This window comes from Sitophilus oryzae, unplaced genomic scaffold (assembly GCF_002938485.1).
Source record: "Sitophilus oryzae breed Bouriz unplaced genomic scaffold, Soryzae_2.0 scaffold_41_pilon_pilon, whole genome shotgun sequence".
NCBI classification, from domain to species: Eukaryota; Metazoa; Arthropoda; class Insecta; order Coleoptera; family Curculionidae; genus Sitophilus; species Sitophilus oryzae.
In genome coordinates this window covers 885,614-904,370 of record NW_022146996.1, presented here as the reverse complement: position 1 = coordinate 904,370, position 18,757 = coordinate 885,614, and the positions used below count along the sequence as shown (strand labels likewise).

At 30.8% G+C, this 18,757-nt stretch overlaps 1 protein-coding gene across 1 annotated transcript in view; it reads right to left on the bottom strand.

Annotated features, from left to right (window-relative positions):
* The window catches only part of LOC115885699, a 66,612-nt gene extending 48,188 nt beyond the window's left edge, over nt 1-18,424 (bottom strand). The window contains exon 1 of the mRNA XM_030904683.1: nt 18,251-18,424. Coding sequence (XP_030760543.1) covers nt 18,251-18,424 — 174 coding nt within the window. The remainder of the gene's footprint in view (nt 1-18,250) is intronic.
* Nucleotides 18,425-18,757: the final 333 nt, after the last annotated feature.

The following is an 18,757-nucleotide window of genomic DNA, read 5'->3' as shown; positions in this document are numbered from 1 at the left end:
AGGTATTCTTGTAGTAAAGTAAGTACTCGTAAGTATTCTTATCTCATCTAACATTATCTCATAGACTCTCTTGAAGTTATCATCAGTTAACTGTAAAGAATAACAGCACATATATTTAATGAAAAAATTTCCAGTCCAAACTGAAGATTAATCTTGAGAGTTATTCTTTCAGTTTTACTGGAAGGTATAAAATTGGACCATAGTAACATTGGACCAAACCAAAGCAAACCGCAACGCTTTAAGTCGAAAATCGCAGAACACAATAAGTTTAACATGGGCCAAGATCAAGACTCGCTTGTCCTTGGTCTTGGAGTCTAATAGTAGTCTTGGTCTTGGTCTTGCTGTAAGATTCTAAGCTTGCAAGTCTTGCACTTTTTTAATTGAGTTTTACTAGAGGCACTTTCTAAATATTTGAGGCTGCAGACCTGACCTGTCTTGCAAAAACTTTTTTTTAAGCGTTATTTTAGAAAAAACGTGTCCATCGAGTGGAATCATTGTTTTGTATCTGTTTTTCTAAAAATAAAAATTATTATTTAATTTTTAAAGAGAATAATCATAAAAAAATCGGATGAAGGTTTTGTTGCAGTATGATGCATATTGCGGGTCTTGCTACAGCAAGATATTTCCATCCTAACTTGGAATTATTAGGTATGCTATTTTATTAAAATTACGTAAGTATTTGAAATGGATAAGACGTCAGTAGTAATATTATATATAATAACTAGCGTGTACCAACGACTTCGTTCGCGTCGAATTAATCATTTGTAATGGTGATGATAAAGCAATGCAAGAATTTCCATTAACATACAAACTGGATAAAATTTTCTCACATTTATGTCAGCATGAGGAAAAACAATATGGCGATATTATTATATAACTTGGTAATATTTGAGGGGTAGTTTCATACCCGTTGGAATTTGACTTTCGAAAAATCCGTTTGCCAAAAATAAGCTTTTTACGTCAAGCAGTTTAAGCAGAATCGTGGATAAGAAATTACGTAACTTTTTGGAACACCCTGTATGATTTTTTTAAAAATTTCAAAATATGTAACAAAACCAAATTAATTATGCTTGTCCAAGCGTTTTCCCGAAAGACTAACCATTTTTTAAATAACAAATATTGTAATATTTGAGGGGCGTTTTCACCCTCTTGGAATTTGAGATTCGAGAAACCCCTCCTTATCGAACCTCTACATCCCACAGTCCATCCGTTTGCCAAAAATCAGCTTTAAACGTCAAGCAGTTTAAGCAGAATCGTGATTACTCAATGGTCATATTTTATGAAACACCCTGTATAAATTTATAAAAAATCTTAAAATATGTAAAACAACAAAATAAAATATACGTGTTTAAGAGTTGTTCCGAAAAACTCACCGGTTTTTAAATAAAAAATATTCTAATATTTGAGGGGTTTGAACCTCCTTAGAATTCGAGTTTCGAAAAATTCATTCTTATCGAACCTCTACACCCTAAAGTCAATCTGTTTTCCAAAAATCAGCTTTTTACGTCAAGCGCTTTAAGCAGGATCGTGATTAATCAATGACCAGATTTTTCGAAACACCCTGTATACATTTTTAAAAATCTTAAAATAAGCAAAAAAACAAAATAAAATATACGTGTTTAAGCGTTTTTTCGGAAACTGGACCGTTTTTTAAATAAAAAATATTGTAATATTTGAGGGATGGTTTCACCCTCTTGGAAGTGGAATTTCTAGAACTACTTTTTTTTGGCATACAGGTTGATTCTACACCCTAGTATCAACCTGTCTGTCACTGACCAACTTGACCGTGTATGCGAACTAACTATGTATGCGAACTAACTAATACAATAATATCCTGCAGCTTTTATACGAATATGGCTTATAATGACGGCTACCATAAATAACAATAATAGTTTCGGAGAAATATTTTTTTTTTAATATCTTTTATTTAAACCTTTATAGGAAAGAGAAGTAAGTAAATAAAAAATTCGTTATTTTTTATATCATTATCTATGAAAAATGAGATGTAAACAAAAAAATTAAAAAATATGCCACCGCAAGACCGCAAAAATATAGCATGTTTGGTCTTGGTCTTGATTAAGTCTTGCACTGTTTCGATCAGGCTCGAGCCCCACCTTATCCAGGTATTTTCACGACATTTCTTGCACTATGAAAATGCCCATCATCAATGGCAAAAAAAAACGTCTGATTTGAATGAAATTTGGTATGTCGATAGATTTAACCAATGCCAACTTGACCGTGTACGACACGTATCACTGTGACAGTTAGTTTTGACGTAAGAACGATCGCAACCAAATTTGGTGAGTAGGTTTCGTTTATATCTTCATCACGAAGTTTCGTTTATATCTTCATCAGGGTGGGACTAAGGATTTGATATTGAAGAAAAATGTGGGTCGATTTTGACATAATTGGGGACGGATTACAGGACGACGCTCTCGACACTTCAAACCGATGCCTCTAAATGGATGAAATCATCAAGATTTTTCTCTCTCTTAATTATGGGTCTATTGGAACCAAACTCGGCACGTGAATAGGGGTACCCGAATGAAGACGAACAGAGGGTCATTTTAATCAATCAAATTATTTATTAATTTTTAATTTATCACTTTCTCAACATTTCAAACCACATTTTTTCAAACCATTCAAATATATCCTTCAAACCCTTCAATTTAATAGCTGTTAGTAAAATATTTTTTGCACACACAATTTTAAAAGAAAAAAATAAATAAATTAGGTTAGTTAAACTCCGCCATTCAGCATTTTCAAATCCAGGACGAAACTAAAATACAAGGAAAATACTTGATTCTAAATTCAAAAAACAAAAATATAGAGAACAATTACAACAATATCAAGTCGATTGGTATCAATCATTCAACCGACGCAGTTTATGACGTGTTTTTGAAAAAAAAATAAGCTGTAATATTCGCCCTGTATAATCAAATAAATATGTAGGAAAACACGAAACGAGATTATTCTATAAATTTTGATGAAAACAAACAGTTTTGTATGAAAACCTCAATTTAATGTTTAGATAAGGAATTTTCCCCAAATTTTGCGCACATATTTATTTATCATCCTTCTTGTTTAAAACCAAAAATCAAGGTAAATAATCCCCACTGGCAACCGATAAAAATTAATTTGAAGAAATATTGAAATCCATTTTTATTACAAAAAATTCTTTGCATTTTTTTCTATAGTTTTACTGTAGCAGGCAAAAATTATATCAATGCTTTTAAAGTAAAAAATAATTGTTTTCATTTTATATTATTTTGAGACACCACTAAATACTATAATCTCCCTATTGAAGCGTGAGTTTCCACATATTTTTGACCTTTCTTTCTAACATTAATCACGACATAGCTGCAATTTATAACGCTATTCAAATAAACCCTATTATAACTACGATGGTCGTTGGCGTTGGGAGGCAAATCGGACAGGTTTCAGGGATTTGTCATATTATGCAATATCACCTTTACATATCATCAATCACTTAGGAAAAATTATACATGAAGCGGTAGAAAAAAGAGATCCTTTTTAGTATTTTTTCGGACATTATTTTTTTCTAGAGAAATGGCTGCGTATTTTGACACACAAAACAAAAAAACTAAAAGCTAAATATCTTAGTAAAAAAATTATATGTGCGCATATCTGAAGTGAAACTTCTTCTTACTTCCGTCTGCCTATCTATCCGTCTGCCCGTCTGTCCCTCTGTCCGTCTGAGTATTCAATTCGGGTACCTCTATCCACGTGCCGAGTTTGGTTCCAATTGACCCATAATGAAGAAAAATTCGACATACCAAATTTCATTTAAATTGGACGATTTTTTGATTTGATAAATTGATGATGGAGTTTCATAGCGCACGAAAGATGGGGTCTTCGAGGCCCCTAGCTCACATAGGGCCCAGTTACGACGCTCCAAAATCCCATTAAATCGGACAATTTTTTCGCTATTGATGATGGGGTTTCATAGTAGACGAAACGTCGTCAAAATATCATGAAAAAATGAAGCTCTTCAATCCGCGTCTACATTCCTAGTTTTATCCCCCTGGCTCACATAGAGCTGGTGAGTTCGTATGTCACGGCCTTCAATTTTTACTCCCAAGAAGATTTACTTCAGATATTGTGTATGCACTATGTGCACATATTTGAAGTGAAACTTCTTACTGACAGCTATTAAATTGAAGAATTTGAAGGACATGTTTGAAAAAGTGTAGTTTGAAATGTTGAAAAAGTAATAAATTAAAAATTAATAAATAATTTGACTCACTTTTACAAACTTTGTATTAAAATGACCATCTGCTTTTTTGTCCGTCTGAGAACTCAATTCGGGTACCTCTATCCACGTACAGAGTTTGGTTCCAATCGACCCGTAATTAAGGAAAATCCTGATGATTTCGTCCATTTAGAGTTACCCTGTAGTAGCGTTATTCTGTAGCCCGTCCCCAATTATGCCAAAATCGTCCTACATTTTTCTTCAACATCAAATCCTTAGTAGTGATGGGAATAATCGAATTATTTTCACCATCGAATAATTAGTAATAATTCATATTTCACAATCGAATTAATAATTCGAATTATTTAGTAGTATTATAAATTTAACCTAAAAATAAATTCGTCCCAGCTAGTGCTCGTCTAGGGGCTATTTTAAACAAATCTGAACCATTGCCATACTTATATTCTATCACTGAATAAAAAATTAAAAAAAATATTTTTTATTCAATGTATTTTATTAACTGTGCCGAAGCCGTTTAATAAATTAAACCATAATTTAAAGTTTTAAATTTCAAAGTGCCGAATTTATGATTGTTTCAATTCCTATTGAAAAGCTCATATCTAAAATAAAAGCTTCTTCTAAAACGATATAAGCATGTCCTTGTTTACGTGCGGTTCGTATTTCTTTTTATTTTATCAGTTGCAATCAATAATTATTTAGATAAATGAAGAAAATTAATTTTAGTGTTCGGCAGGTGTTCGATGAAATTTGGGTGAGATGGAAATGAACCAAATAATAGTAGTATTCTTTCGTTCTGAACGAAATGAAAATTTTCACTTAAACTGATTTATTCCTACGTGGTATAGGAAATAACAATGATTTCTGGATTTTTCTATATCGGATCGTTCCTTTCTTTGTCGATTTCCTTTATAAATCAGTTTAAATGAAAATTTTCAGTTCGTTCAGAACGAAAGAATACTACTAATAGTACTATACTAATTACTAATATTCGTATTCGTCCATACGAGGTTATGTTTTATGTTCATTTGTAATTCGGTTACCACAGATATAATATAAAATACTACTAATTTTTATCTGGATTATATCGAAAAAGATAATTCGAATTAGTTAGTTTTAATTTACTATCGAATTAGTCGTATTATTTAATTCGAATTTTCCCAACACTAATCCTTAGTCCCACCTTGATGAAGATGTAAACGAAACGTCATACCGTCGAGTCGTATTGTGGGACCGTGTGCACCGTCGCTCACATAGCCCACCCACCATTCAGTAAATTCCTAAATTTTGCAACTTTTTTGACAAAAGTATGATTATTTTTTAAAAATTCAATCAAATTTAATTTTTTAAAAATTACTGTAAAAATATACAATTCTGATGGTACCGTATGATCGAAAAAAAACGGCGTCCAGTTGGCTGGGAAATGACGATCAATGACATTTCCCATATAAATTTACATTTAAAATGACAGCGACCTTCATTTCATAGCCATCGTTGACGCCGTTTTTTCTCGATCATACGGTATTAAGGTTAGGAATTAAGAAATCTTCAAGTCTAATGAAGTTTAAACCATTTAAGTATAGCTGATTTATTGTAATAAACATTCTTTAGTTGTATAAAATGTCTATACCTATTTGGCGGATTCATCTATCCAAAAAAAATCCTATATGGGTATTTCGCCACTGCAAGAAAATCTACAAAATAAAATAGTTATTTTTTGTAAACGCTGCTGCGTTAATCCAACGGAAACTACTTGTCAGCAGTTGGTTTACTGATTTTTTTAAATTTGCCTAACGAACAAAAAAATGCTTCTATAATTTATTATTTAGTTGAATTTTGATATTTTTTTTATGTTGGCAAGAATGTTCGTAAAAATAAATTCAAATCATCAACTCAATAGAAAAAAATGTTAAGAAAATAACAGAAATTTACCGAACTTACTTAAAATTCGTTAATTAAGTACTACAAAAGAATACAAGCTCAAAAATAATAAGTATTAGAATTAACTACCTGTCATGCATTCAATTGTGTTCCATGATTGAAAATTGTTTATCATGGTATCTTGAAAATTGTTTTTTTTTCAAATAATGGATTAAATTTTTCAAAAATAATCATAATCTTGCCGAAAAAGTTAAAAATTTAGGAATTTACCGAGTGGTTAATTTTAATCGTGAATGACTTTTGAAGGAGTAGGTTTATCGAAAAATTGTAAGAGACCTTTTTTGTAGAGAGTTCGATTCTGTACAAGAATATGTGATTATCAAGGCTGCGAGAGAACAAGATCAAGAGAAAAAAAAATATTTGCAAAAAGTGGCAAATTCCAATGTAATTTAAATGATCTGTAATGGAAACTAATCGTCTTTGGGGCAACGTTTATACGAGTCAAATATTCAAAAGGGACGTTAAGTGAACCCTAAAGAATCGGCTATTCAAAAGACTGACGATTTGGACACTACCGAAGCTCATAGCAGATTTTTTAGAAATATATATTTCTCATAGCCACACATTGATGACTTTGGCTACTTCGGCTTGTGAAAATCGGCAAAATATGTTATTCCCATCTTGAATGATTTCCTTCAAGATAATAAAAAAATAACCACTAGTTACCTATATCACTTATCATTTTTAGTATATTTTCAAACATTATTCTTTCTAAAAAAAGGCTGCGTAGTAAACAAATTAAATCCAACTCTGTCACTAACTTAATAATTGTGAAAATATTTGTTATCCAAATATACCGGGTGCGTCTCAAAAGTGGCTCACCCCTATAACTTTTTTATTTTTTCAGATAAAATAACGCGATTTGACATGTCAGTATATGACATAAATTAGGACTGATTGACATATTCAATTGTTTTCGGTCACTTCCGGTTTCACCGGAAATAACATTTGATTTTTAAATGGCACCCTTGATATTTTTTTACTTTATTCGATAGGAAATGACACTCTGAATAGAATTACATATCATATGTCAACTTTTGACATTTTCGTATATGGTTTATATGAAATTGTAACATGCGGTTCATAACGACAATTCGACTCGAAATACCAAGTGTGTGGTATCAAATTATTCTTAAAAAAAATGCTTTTTCCAAATATGCAAATGAGCCACCCTCGTTCCATTTGAAAAAAATGAGATATGATTAGAAATACGATTGGGGCATCTTTTAACCGACCAGGACAGGACACTAAAAACATTAAACGATCAAATCTATTTTTTCAAGGCTCCTTGATTAAAAATTAGTGTTTTTAATACAACCATGGTTGAAACTCTAGATTGAAATTTAAAAAACAATTTGTTTCCGAGCGAATATGTCAAAAGTTGACATATGACATGTCATTCGATTCAGAGTGTCATTTTCTATAAAGTAAAAAAATACCAAGGGTGCCATTTCAAAATCGAAAGTTGTAGTAATTTCCGGTAAAACAGGAAGTGACTGAAAACAATTGAATACGTCAATCAATTCTAATTTATGTCCATATACTAACATACCAAATCTCGTTCTTTTATCTCAAACAATAAAAAAATTATAGGGGTGAGCCACTTTTGAGACGCACCCGGTATATATTCTTCTACTATTTTCCAGTGTTGTGTTATTTATTAGAATTAGAATAATTTCTAATAAATAATACATGATACCACAAATTAACTACAACAGATGCGAAAGAACACCGAATTACGCGTTCAGGTTTCTGTGACCTTCAGAAAGAGTTCATAGACAATCCGCATCAATGTATAGTTTGGGTTATTATTTGTTTGGGTGAAAATAATCTGCAACAATATGTTATCGAGGCATACAAAAAGGTCCACAGACTTCGAGACATACGAAAAATCAAGTTCATTTAGCGTGTGTCGCAGTTTTCACACCTTAAAAAATTAGTTTTTTATAGCTATAGCAACTGCAGCGACTATGAAAAAAGCTGTGTGATTTTCATAGAAAATAAGGGCACCTGTAATTCATTTGAGAATGTTATAAATCGCTAAAAGAGGTTTCAAATCTCTTGGATTTCTATTAATATTAAATAAATTTTATTAAAAATTGAACTAAAATTGTTAGTATCATTAAAAAACAATTCAAATTCAAAATTGTATCAGTCAAATTCCCTCATTTAAGGTGAATATTAAAGTAAAATAAATACAGCTCATTCTAAGCTCTACTTATCTTTAAGAAAAATTTAAATCATTGTTGCAATTGGGCCTTAATGCCATTTCGAATGAACAATAGTATTAATAATGTACATTATAATAATAATAAATTTTATATCATAGTGTGTATTAAAACTACTAAAACCCTTTTAAATTGATATTATATTAACAACTTTTGTTTTTTAATCCAAAAAAAAGTTACCAATTTTCTCAATCAGAATATTTGCGGTCCTGAAAAGGACCTCCGTTTTCCCATGTCCGTCAAGGTAGGTAATGGGTAAACGGTAAAAAAACAGGATAATGAAATTTAAAAAATTACAAAAATTGTTCAAAAGTGCCTCCCTCTTGCATTAAACAATAACCCAAATGATCATAAAATCCCCTCCACACATTGGATAACATATCAGGGGTGACAGTGTCAAAGGCATTAAATATTTTCTGTCTTAACTGCTCCAAGTTTTTAATTTCTTCATGGCCGTAAATTTTAGATTGTATGTACTCCCATAAAATCATTCACCGAGAAGTCAGGCGAAATTAAATGTCAGTCTAAACAAAACTGTAATTTTTGAAAACTTGTCAAAATTTGGACACACGCTAACTGGACTTGATTTTCCTATGTCTCGAAGTCTGTGGACTTTTCTGTATAATCTCACAGTAATTTAATAGATTGCTCGTCATATTATATCAGCTCGTAGGAGATTAGGAAAAAAAAAGATATTTATAGTTTAAAAAATAATTTATTTAACAAAATTTAATTAAAGACGTGACAAAATAGTTACATTTCTATTGGTTCTATCGGACTTTTTTCGACTGTATAAATCTTTATTTTTTGTACTAACTTTAATGCATAAAATATTTTCAATCTAATAAATAATTTAATGATGTAAATAAGAGGAAATTTCTCACATGGGTGGTCAAATTCTATAGTTTTCATTATATCAAACAGCCTCTGAATGTTTTATTCAGTGCAAAACTCATCAAAATTTAATATAAATAATTTTTCCAGCCCGTCAAAAAAAAATGAACAAATTTTTCCACTTTCATGATCAAAGGCTTTTAAATGGGTAAATAATTTCGAGTTATCCAGAGATTCGGATTCTTTTGCAAATTTTAGACAAATATCACATTGATGTATTTGAAGACCCTTTTTAATGATGTAGTCAAACATAATTAAAGGCATTTTGAGTTGAAAACATTTCTCAGAGGCTGTTTGATATTAAGAAAACTATAAAATTTGACCACCCATGTGAGAAATTTCCTCTTATTTACATCATTAAATGATTTATTAGATTGAAAATATTTGATGTATTAAAGTTTACAAATAAAGATTTATATAGTCGAAAAATGTCCGATAGAACCAATAGAAAGGTAACTATTTTGTCGCATTTTTAATTAAATTTTGTTAAATAAATTAATTTTTTATACTATAAATATCTTTTTTTTCCTTATAAATAAACACATTTGCATCCCATTTTAAATAAGATATACAAATTACCAAACTTAGAAATAACAGTTCAAAAAGTTCAACAAAAATCCTACACGCGTTTTTAAAAAGAAACATATAACCACGCACTATGTCATTCCAGCAAGCGAATCCGACACAGCATAGGTTTCCGGACTAAACGACTGGTGTATTTACACCACTCAATAGGCGTGTCGGGTTTGCCGAGCGGTTTCCGATACAGTCGCTTTCTTTCGCATCTGTTATAGGTAATTTGTGATGATACTAACAATTTATGACAAAATTGTTAATTAAGTGCTTCCATAGAAACTAAATAAAAAATCTGACTTGATTTACAACTTTTTATAGTGGAAGAATTGCGTTGCGAGACTTTTTTTACATTCTATGTTTTTGATGGATTACTCCTTACCGCTACCCTCCATAGTTTCAATCATACACTTTATAATAACCATTTTCTCTCTAGCGACAATGATGTGACATAATGGAGAACAAGATAGCGTCAAAAATCAGCTGACGGCAGGCAAAACCCTTGTGTTTATTATTACTTTAACCATATATGTTTGCGTGCGTTTTAAGCAAAAGTTTTGATTTCTCAACTGAATTAACCTGTGTTTGGCGGGGTATTTTTGTGGTTTAAAAAAAGTCTGATCTTAAAGATTAATCACGATGGAATCGTCATGTTGAGCTTATAAATGAGCTTGAACGGCAAGAGACGCAAGAGTTTCGGCAAGAGGGACTCGTTTTCATAAGTAAGTAATCTTCTAATTTACGTATTTCAGCTTTTAATTTTTGTAGCTATACCTGAGTCTATATATAATATTATATAAATATAATATTAATATTATATAATATTAATATTAATAATACTAATATATAAAATCCTTTCAGTTTCCTTTTAGTTCACTTACATATACGTTCCTTAGGTGCAATCTATACTAATATATAAAATCCTTAAGTGACTGATATACTGATTTTTCGAAAAATCTGGTCATTGATTAATCACAATCCTGCTTAAAGCGCTTGACGTAAAGAGCTGATTCTTGGAAAACAGATTGACTTTAGGATGTAGAGCTTCGATAAGAACGGATTTTTCGAAACTCGAATTCTAAGGGGGTAAAACTATCCCTCAAATATTAAAATATTTTTTATTTAAAAACAAGAGAGTTTTTCGAAAAAACTCTTAAACACGTATATTTTATTTTGTTGCTTTACATATTTTAAGATTTTTTATAAATTTATACAGGGTGTTTCATAAAATATGACCATTGAGTAATCACGATTCTGCTGAAACTGCTTGACGTTTAAAGCTGATTTTTGGCAAACGGATTGACTGTGGGGTGTAGAGGTTCGATAACGAGGGGTTTCTCGAATCTCAAATTCTAAGAGGGTAAAAACGCCCCTCAAATACAATTATTATATTATGTATATTATTACAATATTTGTTATTTAAAATACGGACGGTTAGTCTTTCGGGAAAACGCTTGGACAAGCATAATTTATTTGGTTTTTTTTACATATTTTGAATTTTTTTAAAAAATCATACAGGGTTTTCCAAAAAGTTGGGTAATTTCTTAACCACGATTCTGCTTAAACTGCTTGATGTAAAAAGCTTATTTTTGGCAAACGGATTTTTCGAAAGTCAAATGCCAACGAGATGAAACTACCCCTCAAATATTACCAAGTTATATAATAATATCGCCATATTGTTTTTTCTCATGCTGACATAAATGTGAGAAAAATTTATCCAGTTTGTATGTTAATGGAAATTCTTGCTTTGCTTTATCATCACCATTACAAATGATTAATTCGACGCGAACGAAGTCGCTGGTACACGCTAGTATTATAATAATATTCCTTGTTGGAATTGTTAGTCTGGAAAATAAATCTTAATGATTAATTTTCAGATTTGTGGGGCAGAAACTAGGGAAAAAAATGGATCATTACCACTAGAAGAGAAAATGTCGTTTCTACATCTTCCACTAGAATTTCTGGCAAACATTTTAAACCTAGTGACAATAAAACTCATTTTGGAAGTTGTATTCGAATTAATCACAGAAATTAACGTATATCAGATTGTAACGACCAATATAAAGCCTTACTAACAAAGTTAATACTGTTTAAAAACCAGCAGTCACTTTCAAAACCTATTAATTAAGGTTTTCAAGTTAAGGTATTGATATACTATCGTTTTCATTTAGAGTCCGTATCGTATGCGAGACGCCACCCTATATCTAACATCCCATTACAGCCCAACGTGGGGTTCATGTCGCCATAGTGATCATTCAAGCCAGTTAATTTAACCGCCATAATGGTCATTTCTCCCGAAGTTTATGCTGATGTTTTTAAAAGCTGCAAGAATAGTTTTTTTTTCTACGTAAATAACATACTTACGTATATTATATGTTTTATATGCTTATATTTCATACGTACAAATACCGTATGGTTGAAAAAATTATCTGAATCAAGGTGGACATAGAAATACAGATTGATGATAATTCGTAAAAGTCGATCTCTTCCATTAAAGTTATTTAAACAATAAAGTAAAAATCTGTGAATAGAAAGATTAAGAAAGGACGTATCAATGTATTCATGCATGAGACCGAATCGACATTATAGGTCATTGGCAGTTCTAACTAGGGTTGCCACCTGTCCTTTTTTGGGACAAATTGTCACTTTTGACTTTTTTTACCTAAAAAGTCCTTTTTATTACATATTTTCCCTGAGAAAATTATCTACAGCAACCAGCAATATTCCTTTCCATCCAAATGTAATTAGATATGTTCTAAAACTTATAAATAAATGTTTTTTTTTTCCAACGTTAAAAAAGTACTAATTTTTGCGACTTGTTTACAATATAGAAAAGTCGATTATGCCTAGGCATGAAAGTAAAGCAATTTTACGCCTGAGCACAAAAGTACGAAAATATATTATTAAACTGGCATAAAGTCTCAAATTCAACGAGTGTAACCATAATTTCTCGATATACAGGGTGGCGCACCTCATTCGCCTCGGTTGATTATACGAAAACGGGAAGATGTAGAAACAAAATAATATGTGGGTATATGTAGAAAGGCAATGTGCATAATTTAAAATTATTTTGAAATGTACAGGGTGTGTCAGAACTAAGATCCATACCAAAGTTATATTTTTTCTTATGGAACACCCTGTACTTTATTTGATTTTTGGATTCTTGGGCATAAAATAAGGCATTTATTATAAGGCTTTAATATGTTTAAATGCTTTGGTTTTTCAGATATTTAAAGATATTTAAATATGCATGCTATAATCTTGTACTTGTACTGACTTTGAAGCCAGTGAAATAAACTTTACTAAAAAAATTTATTGCTTTCTTAAATGTACACAGGGGTATCAAAAATTGCTGGTCTATTTTAAATATTTATTTTACATAAAAACTTCGTTATTTTAAATACAACTCTATTTTTTATGATATAAGTCGAAGAGTTTATCATAGAGTTTCCTATACCTATCTGGCTCAGATTTGAAATAAAAAGCGATTTTTCAATAAAATGTTTATCAAGATGGCTGGTGTCGCCATGGCAATTTGCTAGTGACAGTTAGTAGCTATTTTCAAAATCGACATTAGATTATGGACTTTATTTAACGGTTTACTTTTATTTAATTTACCTACAATAGTTTAATAAGTAAGTATTTATTATTTTATCAAAAAAAATAAAGAAGTAGCTCTTTGATTTATATTACGATGACTTGTAGATATATTGGATTTTCCACAAAAGAGCCAATTAAGGCAAATTTATTTTCTTCACTTCCAAAAGGTCTGCGAAATAGGAAAAGTAGTTTTTCAAATTAGCACTTGTCAAGAAAATTCAAATTTGGATATCTTTGAGCATAAACCCTTCAGGCCAACAAGCAATTGTCCTCACAAAATAAAATCACTAGTAACATATCCATTCCTTCCGCCAGCAAATACTGCTTCATTTTTCTTTATAAAATAATGAATAATTACTTATTAACTTTATTGTAGGTAAATTAAATAAAAATAAGCTGTTATAAATTTAAATAAAGTCCACAAACTAATGTCGATTTTGAAAATCGCTACTAAGTGTCACTAGAAAATTGCCATGGCAACACCAGCCATCTTGATTATAATTTTATTGAAAAATCGCTTTCTATTTAAAATCTGAGCCAGATAGGTATAGGAAACCCTAATATAGTTCGAAAGAGCATTTAAATCTGCTTCGACTTATTCAAAAAAATACATAGTGTTGTATTTAAAATAACGTTTTTATGTAAAATAAATATTTAAAATAGAACAGCAATTTTTGATACCCCTGTATACATTTAAGGAAGCAATAATTTTTTTTTTAGTAAAGTTTATTTCACTGGCTTCAAAGTTACCACAAGAATTAACTCTGAAAAGTAATGTACAGGGTGTTGACAAACTTTTTATTATAGCATGCATATTTAAATATCTTTAAATATCTCAAAAACTAAAGCTTTTAAATATATTAAACCCTTATAACAAATACCTTATTTTATGTCCAAGAATCCAAAAATGAAATAAAATACCGGGTGTTCCATAAAAAAAATATAACTTTGGTTTTGATCTTAGTTCTGACACATCCTGTACATTTCAAAATAATTTTAAACTATGTACATTACCTCTCTACATATACCCATAAAATATTTTGTTTCTACATCTTTCCGTTTTCGTATAATCAACCGAGGCGAATGAGATGCGCCACCCTGTATAATTACTTCCAGCGTATTACTTTTAAATTTTTTATATTATTTGCAACGTTGGAAATTGTTTAAAAAATTATTTATGAACGTTTGAAAAAAATAGCATGTTTTATTCGGAGTAAGTGTAACCTTTTGTGCTTCGCCTGTAATGTTAAACGTATAGCCTCGCCACAAAATGTATCATTTTTAATCCTTATGAAACAGTATACTATTGTCCTTCTAAACAATAGAACTCGCCATTTAATATGAAATGATAGTCTAGACACTGAATATTAACACTGAACAGGTTTAGGCTATATTTTTAACTAGTTTGATTTTAAAAAGAGCTTTTCAAAATTTTAAAGTAGTAGTATTTATAATTTTATAATCAGCGGTTCCCAATCAACAGGTTACACCCCCCCCCCCCGGTCCTTTTTCATAGTCCAATGTCCTTTTTTTACTTTGCAAAAAGGTGGCAACCCTAGTTCTAACTAACATTTCAACTGAAACATTTGAATGTGATTTGAAACTTTTTGAATTTTTATGTCTTTACTGATCATTTTATATTATTTATTAACTATTCTACAATCGGTTTTGTTTAGAACTAGTAAATCTAGAAGGAACTAATATCAGAACTTAAATTAACACTGACCTTAATGCGATTTAACGAAAAAGACAGTAAAATCCTTAAAACCGTGCACACTAGGGTTCAGAACCGGGAGATCCCGATTCTTTTGAGATATCCGAGAATCGAGGACCGGGAAGCATTTTTCCGTTTCCTATACGGCTAGCGCAACCGAAAACGGACTCGATACCTGCAACTCCGTTTACTAAGTGGTCATCGCAACCCATGCAAAGAAACGCTTGCAATGAACTTTCTAGGTATGCTCTATTTGTAGTCACTTAGAACACAGAAAATGGGATACTCAATATTACTTGTAACCACTACACTATAAAACTCTAAGAATTAAGATTTAAACAATTTAATTTGACAGTTAATCAAATAAATAAAGTTACAAAAATATTATTCCAACAATGAAAATCATAATAATTCCATTCATTGATTTATATAGGGTGGATTGCGGTAATTGTAATGCCATGTACGTATAGGTCAAACAGGTAGAAAGTTAGATATAAGGATTAAAGAACATATAAAATCTATTAATAATTTCCAGCAAAGTTCCGGTCTAGCAACTCATTGTATATTAAATAGTCACACAGTTAATGAAAACTCAATTAAGTTATTAGATAGAGAAACAAAAGGCAGATGCTTAAATTACCTAGAATAGTTAGAAATATTTAAATCAGCTAATAACGACAATAATGTAAACGACCAACAAGGATTTCTAAACACATTTTTTATTACACCTATTGTAAACTCCTTAAATCCACCACCATAGCAAATATATTAGATATCATTAAAATGTAGTCAGACGGTTAGTTTTTAAAAAACTCCTTAAAATTCCTAAGTTACTCCTTTATTTTTTTTGATACATCTAAAACCGTGTTTTATTAAAATTCTAATATTTCAACGATGTTTCACAAGGAACCAACCGCCGACTCAGCAATATTTATTAAAAAAAACAGATTGACATATCAACTACATCCACAGTCTCAAAGCTGTGTTGCCAAACTACCTTGTCAATATTAGCAAATAAAACGTTAAAAGTTTCCTATTAGATTTATCTCTCAATTATGTGGCTTTTTGTTGAATCCAGAATAAAAATACCTCATTATTAATTTAAATTTATTAAATTTAACACCTATGCAGGTTTACCTGTCATAATAATAATAGTATGACTCATTATAATAATATCATTTGCATTGGTTGCGTTAACCACTTAGTAAACGGAACTGCAGGTCTCGAGCCGTTTCCTATGCGATTAACGCAATCGGTTGCGTTAGCCGTATAGGAAACGGAAAAATGCAACCGGGAATCGAAATTATTAATTTCCGGTTCTTTCGGGACTCCGTAATAATAATTAAAAACATATTTTTTGTTACGTGTGAAAGACTTTTGATACTTTCTAGCGGTCGAAATCAAACTCTTCTAAATAGGCAATGATTTGTTACTACTATCTCTTACTGTTCTTACTTCTGAAGTTATTTTGAAATTTCTATAATGTTTATTAGCAATTATTGAAGTTTATATATGTTATTTTACTATTTAGTATAATATTGCTGAGTGTATTAGTTATATTTTTTGTATTATGTTTTTATAGGAATTTTTAATTGGAAGTGTTAAGTTCTTTTTTCTAATTTAGTTAAGTTGGTTTCGAGGTTGGTTGATGTTATTTGATGTAATTTTTAAGCTACCTAAGTGTTTTCTTTTTTTTTCACTTGTGTTCATTATTGGTGTTCATGTTTACTTTCTCATAACTTAATAGTTTGATATTATTTTCATTTAAAACTCAATTTTTTATCGGTTTTACTTTTAAGAACCATCACTTGCTTGCTAATTGATGAACTCCACAATCGTTGAACTAAAATATTTATAGTACGGTTCTGAAAACTCTAATTAATACTACCAATTAGGGTTCAGATCTTTTTGGCCATCATTGACCTGGGTCTCGGTAACAATAATTAAAAAATTATTTTTTGTTAGGTGAGAAAATTCTTTGATACTTTCTAGCGGTCGAAATCAAACTCTTCTAAATAAGTAATGATGCTATTTCTTATTGTTCTTGCTTCTTTTCTCTTTTGAAGTTCTTATAATATTTATTATTTATTATGTTAGTTTTATTAGATATTTGCATTTTTGATTCAATATTTGAGGGGTTTTGTCTCAAATTCAGTTAAGCTGGTCTATGTCGTTTGATGTGAAATTTAAGTTACCTACACTTTTTTCTTTACTTGGGTTCATGATAATTTTTTCATGATCGATTACTTAATAATTTGATATTATTTTCATTAAAAATCTTATTTTTTATCTATTTTACTTTGAAAAACCATCCCTTGCTTTCTGATTGCTGAACTATACCACCATTGAACAAAAATTAGTCAGTACCAAAAAAATCGGAAAATCTCGGTTCCTAAGAGGCGCGGTACCGAAATTCCCTGTTCCGAAAAACAACTCCGGTTCCGGAAACTCTAGTGCACACACAGGTCGGCTCAAACTCGAAGTGGAAGCGTCTCGAACTTGGAACGAACCTCCCTTGACTCTACTTCCTACGTAAATAATAGTAGGTCCACGAACGGGGCGTTTGGCGGTCGACGCGGAGTCGAAGTGACTAATACTATTATTTACATACGAAGTTAGTGTGGAGGGGGACTCGCTCGATCAACCAGCCAGGAAACGTCACAAAAAACATTAGACTAACAAATTTATTTTTCCAAGGCTCCTTGATTAAAATTAGTGGTTTTAACACAGCCATAACACTCTGGATTGAAATTTAAAATACTATTTTTTGAATGAATGTCAAAAGTAGATATATGATATGCCATTCTATTCAGAATATAATTTTCTATCAAATGAAGCAAAGAAATATCGAGAGTATTTAAAAATCAAAAGTTGTAGTAATTTCCGGTGAAGCAGAAAGTGACCGAAACTAATTGAATATGTCAATCAAACCTGATTTATGCATATACTGATATACGAAATTTCCTTTTTCTACCTGAAGAAATAAAAAAGTAACAGGAGTGAGCCACTTTTGAACAACACCGTATATATAAAATAACTTATTTAAAAATGGAAATAATATCTACTTACCGGATATTCATCATAACGAACACTGAATGGGTAATCTTCATAATCATCATTCGTTCTGTCAGGTATGGCAGACTTTTTTTCTAATGTCGAATCAAATGGTACACATATTGCAATGTTTACCAAGAGAAACAATATTAAACATTGGAAGACGACTAGGGAGACAGCTTTGGTCATTATGTATGTCAATTATTCTGATGACTGGGAATTACGTATCTGAAAAGAATATAATATAATTTAGTAAAATAGTTTCCTGTATGTAGTAATTCGTGTTAGAGATTAATTAGAAAATTAGATTATCTTTCAAAAATTTCGCTATTAAATTGGTAATATCCGGCAAATTACAATATTTATGAATACAGTTTTGTTTTTAGTGATAGGCCGGCTAGTCTTGTCAGCTTGGTCGTGTACAAGACCAAAACTAGCTTTAAATCTGCAGGACCTAAGATCAAGCCTGGCCAATGCAAGACTTACGCAAAACCAAGGCTTCAATTTATGTCTTTCGGTCGA